Genomic DNA, 19,186 nt, shown 5'->3' with positions numbered 1-19,186 from the left:
AAAAACCAGATCATGAAACTCCCAATAGCTGCTTACAGCTCTTAGCATAAAATTCAAACATGTGACCTGGCATTCTGCAATCTCATGTGAGGCCTTCTCCCCACCCCAAAAGTTTTCAAGATATACAGGTCTTCTCTTAGGTCTCAAACCACATGAAGTTCATTCCTATCTCAGGACCTTCAACACAAGCAGAGGACAGTGTTCCCTTGTCCAGATCTTCACTAGCACTACACACCACCACCTGCAACAACCAGTCTGTCCGTCATGTCTCAGGCTATTACTTTCTCAAAAAAAATTCCAGGACCCTACCAGTTACTGCTGATCTCCACATGTGGTTTAGGTTTCCAGAAAAGTGTCTCATTCTGGGCATGCTGAGGCTGAGAAGCCCCTAGGACACTCAGCTCTCTGGTGTACAGGTGACCATGTAGGTCAGGTGAGACATCCACGACAAGAAGAGAAGCTTGGACTTTAGTATCTAAGTTTGAAGACAGGGAGACTGTGAGAAGAGATTCTCACCGTGGAAAAGGCACCCCTGATCTCTCAATCACTGTCTGGAATGAAATGTTGATGATGGGAATGAAGGTGATGCCACGTCAATGGTGTGAAAAACTGAGACATGTTGGATAGAATCTCGGGCATGAGTAGACTGAAAAAAAAAAAAAAAAACACAACTGAAAAGAGCCAAAAATTTAAGGAAAACCAGAAGAGTTATGTCACAATTCCACAAACTCCTCTTCTCTTTTATGTTTCCTCCACTGACAAAACCCTACTTATGTTTCATCCAGTTCAAACGCCATTCTCTTCCAGAAGCCTTTCTGGACTTCTCCAAACAAAACTTATTAGCCCCCTCTCCATGCGTCCTCAAGTTTCTTTTATCGTTAGTAGTGTATAAAATCTGACCCATCCACAAGTACTGTTACGGTCTGCCCTGCAAGACATCTAGGCTATATACCTTCCCTACATTACACTGTCAACTCTTGGGGGGGCACAGACGACATCTTAAATCATCTGTGGGTCTGAAAGAAAAGTGGATAAAACAGTTATTTTTTAAAAGTTAAGAAGGATAAATAACTGGCGAGAGGCTATCGGTAATTTCTCCACTTTTAACATCTTATGAAACAAAATAACAATTAAATTTGTATAAATTATTTTAATTTATTTAATTAATAACAGTAATTTAACTTACATTTTCTTAAAGTAACATATACCTGTAGTGTCCTTTAAAAAGTCAGTGCCAAAAAAAAAAAAAATCCTCTCATGGAAATGCTTATCCTGTGGCAACAATACAATGATGTAACCGTTTCCTTCAACATATATACGATATGCCCTAAGTTTATTTGGAGACTTACCATATCTTAACATAATCTTCTAAACTGTAGATTCTGTACAAAACAAACACCAAAAAAATGTTAGAGAGGCAGGAGGACATGAGGGTGTCTGCCAATCCTGGTTTGAGCCAACTGCCGCCTGCATTGTTGGGAAGCCATTCCTGCCTTCAAGCCAGGGTCAGGCATTCGGTCCACATTTGTTCCAACAAGTGTCACACACGCACACTCCTTTAAAAGTCCACAAGAAAGACTCCAACGCCACCCGTGAATACCAGAACTAACCAGAGGGAAGTACGTCCTATTAACCAGCACGAATAGACTGAGTAATTGCACAACAAAGGTTAACTTGGTACACGCCAAAAGTCCACTCGGGTGTGGCGCACCTTCCCAGCCAGACCCGGTCCGAGGAAGACAGCACTGCACCCTCACATTCGCCCCGGCCGCGCGTGCGGGAGCTCGGGCTCCGCAATCCTCACGTCCACCCGCCAGCCAAGTTTCGGAGGCGAGGGAGGAGGGTGCGACCACGGAAACCACAAACCACAATCACTTCACAGGAAAGCTCAACTCTCCGCCACTCCCGTACCGGAAACAGCGCGCAGCCTCCGCTCCACAAGGAAGGCGGCCGAGGGGGTCGGGCGCGCGCGCCGAGTCGGCCGCGACAAAGTTTAGAAACCGGGAGAAACTTTCCCGGGAGGAAATGGCGCGTCCGCGCGGGGGCTGCAGCTCGCTCCGCTCCAGCCACTGCGGCCCCTCAACTTCCCCAACGCCAGGAAGAGGCGGCCCCGCCCGCTCGCCCCTCCAGGGCGCAGGCCGGGGGCCCCGCAAGAGAAACCGGTCGGGCGCCGCACCGCAGCCCTTCAGAAGCCCGATTCAGGGCGGCGTCGCGGAGAAGACCGTGGCCGGCCCGCCCACAAGAGGAGCCCCTCAGCCCGGGTGCGGAGCCCGCGTCCGCCTGAAGAGTTACCTGCGGCGAGTGGGGCGAGCGCAGGAAGAATTCCCGAGGCCCGAAGCCGACGGTCGCCGCTTTGTCTCCCTCCAGTCCGGCTCCGAAGAGGAAATGGGCAGCGCGGCGCCCCCGCCCCCCGCCCGCGGCCCCGGCCCCGCCCGCCCTTCCCGGCACCTCCCTCCGGCGCGCTCTTCCCGGCGCCTCCCGCCGTCGCCCCGCTTTCCAGGCCCTCGCCTTGGGGGTGAGGTCCCGACGGAGAGACGTTGGCGACGCCGAGGCGGGACCCCCAGGAGGACCTCTTGCTCTCCGCCCTTCACCCCTGAGTTACTTCATCCCAAGGCCCCAGTGGGCTTTCGGGCCGGGAGTGACACCCATCCCCGCTCCGAGAAGTAGGAGGAGCGGTGACTCCTGGAACAGCCCGCGAGCGGGGGAGGGCAGGTGAGTCACCGCTCCGCGCACAGGTGAGTCTCCCGGCGCTGCCCGCGCTGGCCCCACCCCCCAGCCGGTGGCTCAGGGACTGGGCGCGGCGACGCAGTCCTTTTGGACGCTCCTCTGAGGAGTGCCACAGGTGCTCCCGAGTAACAGTCTTCCAGAAAAGTAGTCTAGGCCCACACACTGATTTTACGGAAGGAAACTGGCCTCACAGCTTGAGGCGGAGTGGAACTAGAATCCAGGGACCTTATAATGTGAGGTGGAAGGCCTCCTTGAAATCACCTAACTCATCCCCTCACTTGACAGATCCGGAAGCCAAGATACCTCCGGTTGAAGGACAAGGAACATGTCACAGCAGGAACCCCTCTTGTGATTGCCCCCTGCACACACAGACACACACTTGATGGACCTGGCTTTTATCCCTACCCCTCAAGCCATTTAGGGAATGTTTATCCCCACCCTTCCTTATCTTCCTGGTGAATGCTCTAAAATAACTTCAAAACAAACAAAACAAAAAACAAACAAAACAATTACATATTCACTGTCAGCCTGATTAAAAAAAAACAAAAAAACAAAAAAAACAAAAACCTAAAAGTTTCAACTCCTTCATCCTGGGGTGATGAACAAGGTTGATTTCAGTATTGGCCTAGAAATCCAAAATAATGCAAGACCCAGTACCCACTGCAATCTTGGTGCTGAGCACTGAGTAGGGTACTAGGGAGACTGCCCACAACATGTTTACCCTTTACTACTCACATCTCCTTCTCCCCCAGGGAATACAAACTCCTGGAAAACAAAACCTGTATTTCCTCCAACACCCCAGCTCAATGCTCATCCCCTAGACAGTGCGAAGTTAACATCTACAGGTGAATGTGCCCACGGTAATTCAAAGCACTCTGGGTTTCTGCTAGGTAAGAGATGTGGACAAGGCACAATAGAGGACCATGAAGGGAGAGAACAAACTTCAAAGAGAGAGACCTTAACAAGCCATTCTTGCCCCAATACACCCCATTCTCTTTCTGTCTTCAGAGTCTTTGCTCCTGTAGTCTCCCTTGCCTGGAATGCCATGGCTTCCCCCCACTACCACACTTGGCTACCTCAGAACATAGTAATCAATCAATAAATATCTGTTTGAACCAACAAGAGACAGTTAAGGGATTATACTCCATACCTTTGTATATCCATCACTTCACTCAGGAGCAGCTACTTGTGAGGCCCCTTGTTCAAAAATTATTAACAATTTCAAGACAGCAGAGTATTCATGAAGCCATTCTAAGCATAAGGCCCTACTATAGGTTTAATATTTATGTCCCCAAAAGTTCATATTTTGAAAACCTAGTGCCAAAACTCATGGTATTAGGAGAGGGACTTTGGGGAGATGACTAGGTCATAAGGGTGGAGCCCTCTGGAATGGGATTAGTGCCCTTATAAAAGAGGCCCCAGAGACACCCCTTGCCCCTTCTGCCATGTGAGGACACAGCAAGAAGGCTCTATGAACCACAAAGAGAGGAAGAGAACTCTCACCAGAATGTTACCATGCTGATACCTTGATCTTGGACTTTCCAGTCCCCAGAACTATGAGAAATAAATTTCTCAGTCTGTGGTATTTTGTTATAGCAGTGCAAAGGCCTTAAAGATGAAAGCACAAGGGTTGTTTTGAGAAGAGAAGGGTCAGGTGACAAAAAGAATATGCTAAGGGACTTGCAGTATGCCCTGTAAACTAGGGGAGTCAGCTTTGTACCTCTGAGAAACCTTGAAAAGCTTACCAGGAAGACTTGAGCTTTCACCGTGTCCCAGGCACTTCCTTTGTGCCAGGTGGTGGGGGAACCATGACACGATAGAGAATAAAACTACCCTGATGCTCTTCTCACACAACTTAAAATATAATGGAAGAGACAGCTATTAAAACAGGTAAAACTATAAAAAGAAAGTCAAGTGTGAAGATAGAAGAGAGATAGAAGTAGATATGAGGGGGAAATTAACCTAGGCTGGGTTCAGCGACCTGAGGAAGTGACCTTTATGTTATGACTCATGCCGGTCATACTTTAGCACTCACCTCTCTACCAAAATTGCTTTCATCAAGGTCTCTGATAACCTCCATGATGCCAAATCCAGTGGTCAGTCTCGTGCACAGATGACTTTTACCATCATCAGTGCTTGATCACTCTCCTTCTTGACACACGATCTTCATTGGGCCTCCAGGACACTAGGTTCTTCTGAGTTTCTTCAGCATCCCTAGCTGCAACTTCTTATTCTCCTTTGGAGATTCCTTCTAAATCCTCCCAACCTTTAAATGTTAGAGCAGCAGTTCTCAAAGTGCACTCCAAGGACTCCTGAGTCCCTTTTTTTTTGGGGGGGGGGGCGGGTAGTAAGGTGAAAACTATTTTCATAATAATATTAGAATATCATTTGCCTTTTTCACTCCCAGTCTCTCATGGTGTACACTATAGTGTTCCAGACGACATGATGTATCATATGGCATCACACAGAATGCAGAAGCAGATGGAGAATCCAGTTACCTTTTATTAAACCGGACAGTTAAAGAGATTTGCAAAAATGCAAATAATAATGACACTTCTCCCTAAATTTCCTTTTGTTTTCGACAACATTGTCATTTTGCTTTAAAAGATGTTTTGATGATAATGTAATAATACAGTAAACATTGACAGACAAAACTCACATAAACAAAAGCTCTTTGAGATCCTCAAAAAGTTTTAAGAGTGTAGAAGATTCTTGAGATCCAAAAGTTTAAGAACTGATGTTACAGTGTCCCAGGATCCATCCTCAGACCCCTTTGTCTGCCATAAACCCATTGGCGACCTCATCCAATCTTTTGGTATTAAATATGCTGACAATTCCAGGTTTATGTTGCAACCTGAACCTTTCCCTTGAATTCTAACTCCCATATTCATTTCCCTACTTGATACCTCCATTTGGATACCTAGTAGGCATCTAGACATTTCACTTTATATGTCTATATGTCTAAAACTGATTTCCTGACAACTGTCCAAACCTGCTGATCCCACAGTTTTCTTCCTTTCATTAAATGGCAACTCCGTTCTTCTAGTTGTTTAGGCCAAAAACCTTGGAATCATCCTTGACCATGATCTTTTCCTCACACATTTTATATCTGATTACTCAACCAATCCTGTGCCTCTACCTTCAAAATGTAGTGTGTGTGTGTGTGTGTGTGTGTGTGTGTGTGTGTGTGTATTTTATACCATTTCCACTGTTAACATCCTGAATCAAGCCATCATTATCACTTACTTGAATTTCACAGAAGCCTCCTAACTGGTCTCCTTACTTTTGCCCTTGCCTCCCACAGTCTACTCTTATTTCAGCAGCTGGAGTGATTCTGTTAAAATATAAGTCCATACATGTCACTCCTACTCTGCCCAGAATCCTCCAATGGCTCCTATCCCACCCAGAGGAAAAGGCAAGGTCCTTATAAGGGCCTGCAGACCTTACCTGCTCCTACACATTTCTCTGACACACTGGCCTCTTTACTATTCCTGGAACCCATCAGGCAGGCTCTCCCCTTAGGGCCTTTGCTTTCTGCCTGGAATGCTCTCCTTCAAATAACTGCCTGACTCACACTCTCTCACCTCCCCCAGGTCTAGGCTCAGCTGTCACTTTTTGAGGGAGGCCTCTTGGCCACCCTATTTAAAATTGCAACCATTTCCTCCAACATCCCCATCCCTCTTTCCTTGCTTTTTATTTCTCCTTAGAGTATATCACCATCTGACATATAAAGTCATACTTATATTTATATATTTATTTTTTAACTTATTGTTTTCTCCTGTTTTCCACCAGAATTTAAGCCTCATGAGAGTGAGAATGGTTGTCTATTTTATTCAGTGCTATGTCTTTGATGCCTAGAATAGTGCCTGGTACATAGCAGATCCCTCAATAAATATTTGTTGAATGAATGAAAGAATGAATAAGTGGGACCTTAAAAAAAGACAATGACAAAATGGATAGGGAGGGAAGGAAAGAGTTTGATTCTAGACCAAGGGACAAGGAACTTTGAAGGCCCTGAGTCCCATTACAGGAAAAGAAGTTCTCTGATTTAGGAGCTGGTGAGGTAAGCAGAGGCCAGACTGGAGAGGGCTTTTTAAGGCTTCACACTTTACTACGAGGGGAAGGGGACACTACAAAGGATTTTACACAAAGAGATAATATGATCATATTTTGTTTTTAAAAATTTTACTTTGGAAGAAAGCAGATTGTAAAGCAGTGCACATAATACCCTATTTATGTTTGAACAACATATACATATCCATTTTAATGCTCTTTTCTCATAGCTGCTAAGCCATTTAAAACATATCATCTGTTCAGAACCCTCCAGTTTGTCCTATCTCACTCAGAATAAAATCTACAAGATCTTGCCTAGCAACCTCAGACCCATCTTTGGCTTTTCCCCTACATCTTTCCCTACTGCCCTGTACTTTTCCATAACACATCAGGCACTTTCCTGCCTCATGGCCTTTGCATTTCCAGTTCCTTATGCTTGGAATGGTCTTCCCCCCATAGCATTTTATTTCACCCCATGGCTTCATTCAGATCTCAAAGGTCTCCTTGTTCAAGCGGCATTCACTAACTGCCCTTCATAAAATACCACTAGCACCCATTTCCCTCCCCTACCCTCTCCATTATATTTCGTATTTTTTAAAGATATTTTTAAATTTTAATTTATTTTTTTTTTTGAGAGAGAGAGAGAGAGCACATGAGTGGGGGAGAGGGGCAAAGGGAGAAAAAGAGAGAATCTTAAGCAGGCTCCTTGATCAGTGTGGAGCCAGATGAGGGGCTCAGTTCCGTGACCCTGGGATCATGACCTGAACTGAAATTGAGATTTGGACACCCCACCACTGAACCAGCCATGTGTCCTTCCATTTTATTTCTTTATCCTACTGTACTTCATAGCACTAGTCACCACCTAATACATTATATGAGCACTTATTTACTTACTATCTGTCTTCTCCATTAGAATGTAAGTGTTGTTAAAGCAGGTAAATTTTTCTGTTCATTGTTGTGGTTCCAGCACCTAGAACTGTGCCTGGCAGATAAGAGGTACTCAGTTGAATGAATGGTTACAAGTGTGTAACAATACACAGCAAAGTTTTGTGATTACATGCTGGGAGAGGAGTTAAGAGCACTTTTAGGTTTTCTGTATATAGAATAGTATATAAGGGTAGTGCATGGAAAAAAGTGGATAGATTTGGGACCTATGCAAAAGGACAGAAGATCCTTAGTCTTGCCAATAGATTGGATATGGAGCTTTCTGACTTGATCAGCTGAAGAAATTATGGTGCCACTGACCCAGATGGAGAGCTCTGGAGGTAAAGGAGGTACAGATAGCGTGGAAAACAATGCAGACAAAGAGCTGTTTTCTGTCATGCTTAGTTTTAGTACCTACCAGACATCTAAGAAGAGATATCCTGTAGACGGCAGTATATCCAAATCTGAACTCAGGAAAGGCCGAGTGGAGATAGAGGTATGGGACTCATCTGCACCTGGAGAACGTGCAGAAAGAAAAGATGGAGGCCCAAGATCAACTTTTAAGAGAAAGAAGAGCTAGAACGGGAGACCGAGTTCCCTTCTGCAGCCCCAGAGCCCTCCTTTTCCTTTCCTACATCATGATCTTGTCAAGTTCCTGCACCCTCTACTTGGAAATCTCTTTGCCCTAACTCTTCATCTTGCCTCCTTCTTTTTCTTTTATTTTTTAATTAAATATTTTATTTAGTGTCTGTCTGTATGCTGGATTTTTTAGATCACTTACACTGTTTTTTCCCCAATCTTTTCAGCCATTTTTAAAATATTTTATTCTTTTTGGAACAGTTTTAGGTTCATGACAAAATTGAGAGAGGTAGTGATTTCCCATATAGACCTTGTATCCACACATTCATAGCCTCCCCCATTATCAGTGTTCCCCACCAGAGTAGTACATTTGTTAAAACTGATGAGCCTATATTGACCCATCATATTCACCCAAAGCCACAGTTTACATTACATTTGACTCTTGGTGTATATTCTACAGGTTTGGACAAACGTGTAGTAACATGCATCTGTCATTATAATACTGTACAAAGTATTTTCACTCCTGAAAATCTGCTACGCTTTGCCTATCCATCCCTGCCTCTGCTTCTCATTCTTAAGGACCAATTTTGACATCGCCTGGTCAGAGAGGCCTTCCCTGACCACACCCCCACACCCCAGCCACTCTCTACCACATTACCTTATTTCTACTCTCTATAGCACTCATCCCTCTCTAGAATTGCCTTGTTTGTCTACTGGTTTATTTTCTGTATCCTCCATTAGATTCTAAGTTTCATGAGGACAGGAATCTTTCTGACTTTTTCCACTTCTCTGCTTCTGCATAGTACCTGGAACATAAAATGCACTTTAAAAATATTTGCAGGGTAGCCTGGCTGGCTCAGTCAATAAAGCATGTAACTCTTGATCTCATGGTCATGAGTTTGAGCCCCTTGTTGGATACAGAGATTATTTAAATAAATAAAACTTTATAAAATATATTGGCAGAAAGAATGAGTGGCCATAGATATGGGAGGAAAACCAAGTGGCAGTGAAGCCAAGAAATTGTTCACTAATGTCAATTGATGACATTTGGGTTGAGGCTTGCATTTAGTTAACCTTGCATTAAGGTTTCAACTTACTTCAGGTTGCTGAACATAGAGCACATAATCATGAGGGTTAAACTACACTAAGAATGTAATAGAAAAACAATGAAAAGAATCAGCAAGGCTTTATGGAATGTTCTAAAAAGTTACACAAAATAATGTCAACATGTCAATAAAGATGAACTATCAGAGATCATTTTGGAGACTCTACATTATGACAGTTTTGTTATTATTTATCTACATTGGACTGGTTAAATATCTTCACAGTTTGCAAAGCACTTTTCCAGGATATTATCTCATGGGAGGCACTTCACAACCCTTAAGGAAGGTAAAACCAAATGAGTGAAGTTCCAAAACTGATGAAGATGAGAACTGGCTTGGCAGCCTTGGAATGAAAAGTTGGAAAATCTTTACCTTGTCGTGGCCGTGAAATAATGAACACACACACACACACACACACACACACACACACACACACACGACCACCACCAATATTAAGTCCCATAGAAGAGATCAAAGTGACTCTTAGCTTAACCTGAAGAAAGCTAACAAAGAGGGTCAGATTTGGACAAGAGTCAATAAAAACTAAAGGTAAAACCACTGTGTAGGACCACATGAGGGTCAAAGACAAATGAATGCCTGATGGCCCTGATTGCCTATTTCTCTCCAGACAGGTGGGGGGAAAGCAGTAAAGCCCTGCCACCCCGGAAGGTTTGTCCTCATTTCTGTATAGCTCAGTAATTCACAACTCAGGCTGCACATCAGAATCACCTGGAGAGTTTTTGTTTGTTTTTTTAAGAGAGCGCAAGCACCAAGTTGGGGAGAGGGGCAGAGGGAGAGAATCCTAAGCTCCGCGCGGAGCCTGACACAGGACTCAATCTCATGGCCCTGGGATCATGACCTGAGTTGAAACTAAGGATTGGACACTTAACCAACTGAGCCACCCAGGCGCCACTGGAAATCTTTTTTTTTTTTTTAATTTTTTTTTTAATGTTTATTTTTGAGACAGAGAGAGACAGAGCATGAACGGGGGAGGGTCAGAGAGAGGGAGACACAGAATCTGAAACAGGCTCCAGTCTCTGAGCTGTCAGCACAGAGCCCGACGCGGGGCTCGAACCCACGGACCCCAAGATCATGACCTGAGCTGAAGTCGGCTGCTTAACCCACTGAGCCACCCAGACGCCCCTGGAAATCTTTTTAAAATATACCTAGGGGGTGCCTGGGTGGCTCAGTCAGTTGAGCATCTGACTCTTGATTTCAGCTCGTGAGCTCACAGTTCCTGAGATTGAGCCCTACGTCAGGCTCTGGGTGACAGCGTGAAGCCTGCTTGGGATTCTCTCTTGTTCTCTCTGCCCTTGCCCCACTAGTGTTCACACAATCTCTCTCTCTCTCTCTCTCTTTCTCTCTCTCTCTCAAATAGGGTACCTGGGTGGCTCAGTCGGTTAAGTGTCTGTCTTTGGCTTAGGTCATGGTGTCACAGTTCATGAGTTCAAGCCCCGCATCAGGCTTTATGCTGACAGCGTGGAGCCTGCTTGAGATTCTCTCTCTCCTCTCTCTGCCCCTACCCTGCTTGCATTCTCTGTCTCAAAATAAATAAATAAAACTTTCTTTTAAAAATTAAAATAAACTAAAAAAAAGCGTTATTAAAGAAAATATATCATACCCAGGCACCACCACCAGAAGCAGGGATTCAACTCTTCCTAGGTAGGGACTAAGCAATTTTTAAATCTCCCAAATTGATTCTAATATGCAGCCAGAGTTGAGAAAACACTGATAACTATTCTAAGCCCAGACAGAAAACAAAGTCAAGTCAAGTATACTTACAACTCACTCATTAATTCATTTGCTCATACAATAATAATTACTTTAGGGGCACCTGACTGACTCAGTTAGTAGAGCATGCAACTCTTGATCTCAGGGTCGTCAGTTCAAGCCCCACATGGAGCATAGAGATTACTTAAATAAATAAAACGTAAAAAAATTATTTTAAGACTCCATAACTGAAAATAATAATAGCTCATAGCTAACAAGTCTTTGGTATATGCCAAGCTTTGTGCTAAGAACTTCATGTGTCACCCAAGCCTCTCAACAGTCCTGAAACAGTTACTACTGTTTTCCTCATTCTATGGATGAGAAAACATAGATTCAGGTCACACTGGGAATATGTGGCAGTGCTAGGACCCAAATCCCCCAGAATCCAGAATCAGACTCTTAACGACCCCCACTTAGCCTCTGAATATCAATGCCTTGTAAAAACTTTTTGTTGAAAACCCAAATTCAAACAGTTTTCATGTCAAGACTACATCATGATGGAAATAATTTAAATTCCAGATTCTTAAGCTGTATGCATTTTGTCTTTTTGCATAGCTCCAATTTGACAAATGGGGCTGGCTGGGGTCTTGGGGGTGGGGGGAGGCCAAGGGCTCACTTGTCTCTCTTAGGTTTGTTTGTTTTTTTTTAATGTTCTTATTTTTGAGAGAGAGAGAGCGCCGCACGCATGCATATGAAGACAGGTGGAGAAGGGACAGACAGAGGGGGCAGAGGATCAGAAGCGGGCTCTGTGCCGACAGGAGAGAGGCTGATGTGAGGCTTGAACCCACAAACTAGGAGATCATGACCTGAGCCAAAGTCACACTCTCAACCATCTGAGCCATCCAGGTGCCTCCACTGGGTTAAGTTTTAAATAAAAAAATCAGGGCGCCTGGGTGGCTCAGTTGGTCAAGTGTCCAACTTCAGCTCAGGCCATGATCTAACGGTTCATGAGTTTGAGCCCCACGAGTTCGGGCTCTGTGCTGACGGCTTGAAGCCTGCTTTGGATTCTGTGTCTCACTCTCTCTCTACCCCTCCCATGCATGCTCTGTCTCTCTCTCTCTCTCTCTCTCTCTAAAAAGTAAACATGAAAAAAAATTTTAATAAATAAAATAAAAACATCAAACTAAGGCCCTTGACACTTATAACACATGTGTAAGGTTCTCTTTATTCATACTATTCATCTTCCCTGCAGAAAGTAAAATCAAGATTTAGTTCTTAAAATCAGTCAGCAGCGGGTGTTCATGATTCTCTCCTCTCTGATATGATCAAAGATGTGTACACAAAAACAAACACTTCCCTCCCCTTTCGTGCTCATATTTTTGTTGATGACAATGGAAAAGGGAACTTGAAAGGAAAAAAGTTAAAGACTGTGACAACGAAGCAAAATTTTATCTAAAAATAAGTCTTTTAAAAAGGGGAGGGAATGGAGGAGTGGGGATGGGCTTTATTCTTCTCTTGAAGAGTATCAGTGGGCTTTATTATGAAAACCTGGTTCTTTGTATTCACTATTCTAAAAATTCTTTTTTTGTCTGGCATTTTTAGATTTTCATAGGAGTATGAAAAGTGTGATCAAAATAAGAATTGTTGCATTGTAGCATAAATGGAATTAAACTATTACACTTTAGATCTCAGATGTATTGGTGAATGAGTCATGTGTCTCCATTCATTGCTTCTGTTGCCTGACAACAATTTTTCTAGATTCTAAGAAACTTTGAGGAAAATAAAATCCACTGGAACAAAGCAGAGAGATACATCTGCCAGGAATCTTTACACGCTCCTGTAGGTCTGCATACAAGCATTCTGCATACAGGAGAACTTAAAATGGAAGCCAAGTCAGCCTTTGCTTTTTGTTTACCCAGAATGAATCTGATTCTGGGTTGACTGGACTCTACTGGGCTGAGTAGGCCCTGGGATTCCCGGACTACAGGAGCTCCCAGTGGAGCATGGCAAACCTACAATCTGGACTGGTTCTTACCGGTCTGGCTTCTTTATTTCTTTAATCACAATAAATCACTCTTCCATCTGCCTAGGAGCCTGGCAGAAACCTGCCCCTCTATCACTGAAGACAATTATCATATTCATTTGTCCATTCATTTGTTCAATCAACAAATATTTCAGAGCACCTATTATATGACACACATTGTACTAGACCCTGGAGATACAGTAGTGAGCAGCCCTCATGAAATTTACATTCTAGAAAAGGAGAAAGACAGTAAGGTAACAATTAAATGGACAATATGACTTCAAATACAGTAAATATTAAGAGTGATGTGGAAGAAGCATGCTCATTTAGATAGGTCAGGAAAGGCCTCACTAAAAAGATGGTGTTTGAGCTGAGACTTGAACGACCAGAAGAGCATGGTGATGGAGCCAAATGTCCCAGAGGAGGAAACTGCATGTGCAAAAGCCCCAGGATGGGAATAAGCATGGCATATTCAAGGAAGAAAAAGAAGGCCATTGTACTGAGGGGTAGTAAATGAGGAAAAGAGTAGCACTAGATAAGGCCACAAAAGTAGGCAGGAGCCAAATCAGTGGAAGGCTCTGTAGGTGACAATAAGGAGTTTGGATTATCCTTTAAAAGCAGCAGGAGGCTCCCAGGGGATTAAGAATTGGAGTGAAAATGATCTGATTTGTATTTTTAATTATTTTTTTAAGTTTATTTATTTTGAGTGAGAGAGAGTGCGAGAGAGAGCAAGAGCAAGAGAGAGAGAGAGAAGAGGAAGATACAGAGGGAGAGAGAGAATCCCACGCAGACTCCGCACCAGTGGGGAGCTTGATCCCACAAAATGTGAAATCATGACCTGAGCCCAAGAGTCAGAAGCTCAACCAAGTGAGCCACCCAGGTGCCCCTGATTTGCATTTTTAAAAGGTCACTTTGAGGTGCCTGGCTGGCTCAGCCAATAGAGACTACAACTCTTGATCTAGGATCATGAGTTCAAGCCCCACATTGGGAGTGGAGCCTATATCATTAAAAATAAATAGTAAATAGGGCCACCTGGGTGGCTCAGTCGGTTAAGCGTCCGACTTCGGCTCAGGTCATGATCTCACGGTATGTGGGTTCGAGCCCCGCATCGGGCTCTGTGCTGACTGCTCAGAGCCTGGAGCCTGTTTCAGATTCTGTGTCTCCCTCTCTCTCTGACCCTCCCCCGTTCATGCTCTGTCTCTCTCTCTCAAAATAAAGAAAAACGTTAAAAAAAATTTTTTTTTAATAAATAGTAAATAAATAAATAGTCACTTTGTTGTATTAAGAATGGAGTGTAAGAGAACATAAGAGAATGCCTATCATCATTCATTCATCTATTCATCTATTCAGAATATTTTTTGGGTGCCTAATTGCCAGGCAATGTGCCAAGCACTGGAAATCATGATGACAAAAGCATTATTCCTCCCCTCAAGGAGCTTACAAGACCATTGGAGAGACACAGGAGTACATAGTCTCTTATAATGAGCTAAGTGCTGTGCTGGGAATAATCTCCATGTGAGATGGGAACCCAGAAGAATTCATTCATTCATTCATTTAGTAAATACTTATGTGCCCAGGTCTTAAGATACAATGGTGAACTAAACAGACAAGGCACGTATCCCCATGGTGTTTACAGATTAGTGGAGGAGATACATCAATTAAACACACAGACCTATCATTACCCATTGTGATATGACCTATGGAAGACAAATGATGTGACTGGATAGGAGGGGAGCCTGGTATAGTCCGGGAGGGCTCAGGAGCCCTGAAGCATGAGCTGCAGCTATGTATTTTAAGTAGAAATTTTAGGTAGAAAAGGAGAGGAAGATTGTCAATTATACCTCAATAAAGCTGGGGAAAGAGTAGGGAGAGAGTACTGTGGGCCAGCCCCAGCTAGGTGGATTGGGAAACACTGTCTGACATCTAAGCTGAGTCCTGAAGGAGAAGTAGAAGTTAGCCAGGTGAGGTGAGTTACAGGGGGGAAGAGAAGGCATTCCAGGACGATAGAACGGCCTATGCAAAGACATGGAGGCAACAGAAAACACACCGGATTCTGGAAAAAAGCCAAGTGTTCAATATGGCTGGGCTGTATAGTAGCAAGGCACAGCAAGATTAAAGAGAATGGAGAGGTAAAGCAGGATTAGAATCTTTTGAACTTCATTCTGAGGGCAGCAGGAAACTGCTGAAGGACTTTACGCAGGATAAAGACCAGGCCGATTGAAGTATTAGGAACTTCTCTGGACACACAGAGAAAACTGGCTGTGCGCTCACAACCTGCCATACTTTATCTAGAAGAGATCTTACTGAAAGTAGGTGTTAGGCTTTCATGGAAATCCCTCTTCAGGCTTTCTGAGCTGAGGGAGGGCTAGTTTAGCAAATGAGTTTGGCCACCCTATTTGGCCACTCTATTACTGCCTCTTCCCACTGTCCACAGCCCAGCACAGGACCAGCAGGATTAATTAATTCAAAAGACATCTGCTGGTTGTGCTGAGCAACAACTTATCTGGGTCTCCATAACTGGGCACACCAGGGAACCCAGTTTCCTCTAGCCTCATGGGCCATAATGTGGTGGACAGAGCAAGGGCCCTTCAGATATCAATGGTTTATTCCTTTCATTAATTTGCTTAAGGTGAGGTTATGGACAACCCTCCCCCCGCCACACACACACCCAGACTAGTATCATTTGCACTCAGCATTTTGCTTTCATCTTGAACTTCCAGCCAAACATCTAGCTCTCTAGACCAAAGCCATTTTAGCCTGGTAGTGGGCAATGTCTTCTGATTGGTCTGCCCTCCAAGGGGTCTTTAGATTCAGGGGTGGGGAGAAGGTGTCCTGTGTCTCCTTGAGACTAAGGCCCAGGACACCAGGGTGAGATTTCCAAAATGTTGCCTAGGTGCATCCTTCCTGCCTCAGATGGCTTCCCATTGTTACAGGATAAAATCTAAACAATTTAGCCCAGCCTACAGGGCCCTTGGGAACACCCCCTTCCACCAGCTGTCCCCCTGCCTAGAGGGCCCTTTCCCCAGATATCCCTGTGGTGGTACCTTCTTATCACTCGAGTCTCAAATTAAATGGTACCTTCTCAATTTGGCCTCCCTGACAACCCACTCTAAGATAGCTGGAGAGTCACTCTCTATCTCATCATCCCACTGTATTTTCTTCATAGCATATGTCACCATCTAAAATTAGTTGTTTATCTACTTGCTGATTGTTGGTCTTCTCCCTCTAGGATGTGGCCTGACAGCTTGGCTCTTGTCTGCTGCTTGGTTCTTGTTCACTGTTTCATCCCCAGTATCTAGAACAATGTCTGGCACATGGTGGTGCTGAATGAATGAACAGTCCTGGCCTATCTTCATCCTACTCCATCCCTGCAATGTTCCCTAAGCTTTGGAGGGATGGAGGTGGGTGGAGGTCTTCAGACCTACCTTGCTAATGATAGCCCCTAATGCCTACAACCTGGAACGACTTTCCTCCCTTCCTGGCCACCAACCTCCTCACTTCCACACTCATTTTCTCTTTTCTTCCAAATGCTGAAATCCTCCTAGATATTCAAGCCTGGTACACACCTTTGTCAAGGCACTGTTACTGCATTGCAATGAGACATTTACCTCTATTTGCCCCACGTGCCCACGTTTGTGAACTCCTAAAGGCAGGCATTCATTTACCTCCTTCTCTCTAGTACACAAGACAGTAATCAGCACACAGTAGGCACTTCACGAATGTTTGTTGACTGACTACGTAGGAAAATGTGGTTCAGAGAAACATGGATAAGGAAGCCATGGTAGAAGGGGTTGTCACAAATCTAGACCTCCAGCAGAGAGGCACCCTCTTCCCTATGGACCAAACCAGGAGAATAATACCACATTAAATTGTGATAATGCAGAGCAAAAGGGGGTGGGTATATCCCAAAAGACCCTGCCTCTCGTCATTCATGGACTGCCATGGATAGGAGTACAAGAGAATGCTCACTATCAATTCTTGCAGGATTAAACAAAGAGGCCCAGAAAAGTGACAGCTAAAGTTTGCACAGTGCTTCCCACCCCTCCAAGCATGTCCTCAAACTTTATCTCACTATGGTCTATGGGGAAGGGAAGTAATTTTTATCCTATCAGTGAGACTCACAGAGGTCCAGCAGCCTGCCCAAGGAGTGAGTTGCTCTATTAGCAGTGCCTTTATTCTGCTATTTGGGAGCTCTTAACATGCTCATCCAAGATTTAGTTGCTAAGCTCCTAGAACGTGTGTGTAATTATTGTTGTCTAAAATACAGAACAGCAGAATGTGTAATTAGGTGCTTTTAATAAAGCCCTTTTGGATGATGCAGATGCTGATGCTGATGAAGCTGAAGATGATGGCAATTTTTGATAATGATGATGATGAAGATGCTATCCTTGAAGACAAGTACCAGGAGGGAGCCCTTCTCTCAGAATGGAGCCAGAGCCAGCACCACGGGCAAAGGGCTGATCAGGATGCAGCACTGCCTAGCATGTGATCTGAACTGGAGTTAGGCCACCTGTGACCTCCTCAGGGCTCCATTCTAATTGTTTGTGTGGCCTCACCAAGTGTCAATTTCCTCACCTCTAAATGGAAAGATTACCTGACTCTCATGGTTGTCGGGAGGCTCTTTGGAAGTAATCAAACAGGCTTATTATCACCGAGCCTTTATCACAGTAAATGCTTTGTGGTTATACTAGCAAATTCTTACAAACAGCATACTTTAGGACAGGTAATGTTCTAAGCACTTTATATATATTAGCTCATTTATGTAACACACTATAAGGTAGGAATGAACATCATCACCTCTGTTTAATAGAGAAACTAAGGCACACACCGGGAAGTAGAATAATTTGACGATGATCACAGAGCCAGAAAGTGCCAGACCTGCGTGTTGGACCAGGTGTGAGTCCAGAGGCATCACACAGCCGTGGTGACCATGGAGACGCACTGCTCAGATCTCCCTTTGAAAGAACTGTTGCGGTGGACAGAGTTGGGCCACCTTGAGACTCATCACAGCATCCACACCAAGGCCTTGCTTGTTCTGGGCCACTCTCAGCCTCTGACCCACAGCAGGGGTGCCAGAGCCGGGCCATTCCTGCCCAACATGAGACTCCTCTGATGGGCAACTTTTGTGTGCATGTGGTAAAATATACATAACATGAAATTTTCCAAGTTTATCATTTTAGCTATTTTTAAATATACAGATCAGTGGCATTACGTACATTCACATTGTTGTGCAACCATCATTGTCATTCATCTTCAGAACCTTTTCATCTTCCCAAACTGAAACCTCATACCCATTAAACATTAACTCCTCAGGGTGCCTGGGTGCCAGTCGGCTGAGTATCCAACTCTTGATTTTGGCTCAGGTCATGATCTCACCTTCATGAGATCAAGCCCACATCAGGCTTAGCACTGGACATGGAGCCTGTTTAAGATTCTCTCTCTCCCTTTCTTTCTGCCCCTCTCCCGTACTCTCTCTCTCTTAAAAAAAAATTGGGGCACCTGGGTGGCTCAGTTGATCAAGCAGCTGACTTTGGCTCAGGTCATGATCTCACAGTTCATGAGTTCAAGCCCCACATTGGACTCTGTGCTGACAGCTCAGAGCCTGGAGCCTGCTTCAGATTCTGTGTCTCCCTCTCTCTCTGCCCCTCCCCAGCTCGCTCTCTCTCTCTCTCTCTCTCAAACAAACATTAAAATTTTTTTTAAAAAATTAACTCCTCAGTTTACATAGTATATTCTTTTCAAAACTTCTTTTGTTATATATCTCATTATAGAATCACATGCCAGTAAAAAGAAGAAAATTAAATTCACCTGTTATTCAGGGTGCCTGGGTGGCTCAGTCGGTTGTGTCCCACTTTGGGTCAAGTCATGATCTCACTTGGGTCAAGTTCATGAGTTTGAGACCTGCATCGGGCTCTGTGCTGACAGCTCAGAGCCTGGAGCCTGCTTCAGATTCTGTATCTCCCTCTCTGTCTGCCCCTCCCCTGCTCGTGCTCTGTCTCTCTCTCTCTCTAAAAGAAACAAACATTAAAAAAAATTTTTTAATAAAAATAAATAAATTCCCCTGTTA

General features: G+C 44.3%; 1 protein-coding gene and 1 long non-coding RNA gene across 4 annotated transcripts in view; one reads left to right on the top strand and one right to left on the bottom strand.

Annotated features, from left to right (window-relative positions):
* The window catches only part of CTNNA1 (catenin alpha 1), a 176,781-nt gene extending 174,380 nt beyond the window's left edge, over positions 1-2,401 (bottom strand). Inside the window, exon 1 of one of the 3 annotated variants that reach the window (XM_042984815.1) lies at positions 2,293-2,401. Coding sequence is in view for 1 of the 3 variants with exons in the window: in XM_042984805.1 (XP_042840739.1) it covers positions 1,350-1,362 (13 nt within the window). In the remaining 2 variants the exon portion in view is untranslated. Of the gene's footprint in view, positions 1-1,349; positions 1,383-1,911; positions 2,228-2,292 lie in introns of those variants that run through there. The other 2 variants (XM_042984820.1, XM_042984805.1) reach the window with 2 other exon arrangements.
* A 37-nt stretch (positions 2,402-2,438) lies between these two features.
* On the top strand, positions 2,439-17,804 carry LOC122238112. Its single transcript, XR_006217074.1, has 2 exons — positions 2,439-2,735; positions 17,441-17,804. It is a non-coding gene; the product is annotated as an uncharacterized LOC122238112 (long non-coding RNA).
* Positions 17,805-19,186: the final 1,382 nt, after the last annotated feature.

The sequence above is a fragment of the Panthera tigris genome, chromosome A1 (genome assembly GCF_018350195.1).
Source record: "Panthera tigris isolate Pti1 chromosome A1, P.tigris_Pti1_mat1.1, whole genome shotgun sequence".
Taxonomy (NCBI): Eukaryota; Metazoa; Chordata; class Mammalia; order Carnivora; family Felidae; genus Panthera; species Panthera tigris.
Note: the sequence above shows the minus strand (reverse complement) of the source record. Positions and strands in the feature narration are given on the sequence as shown.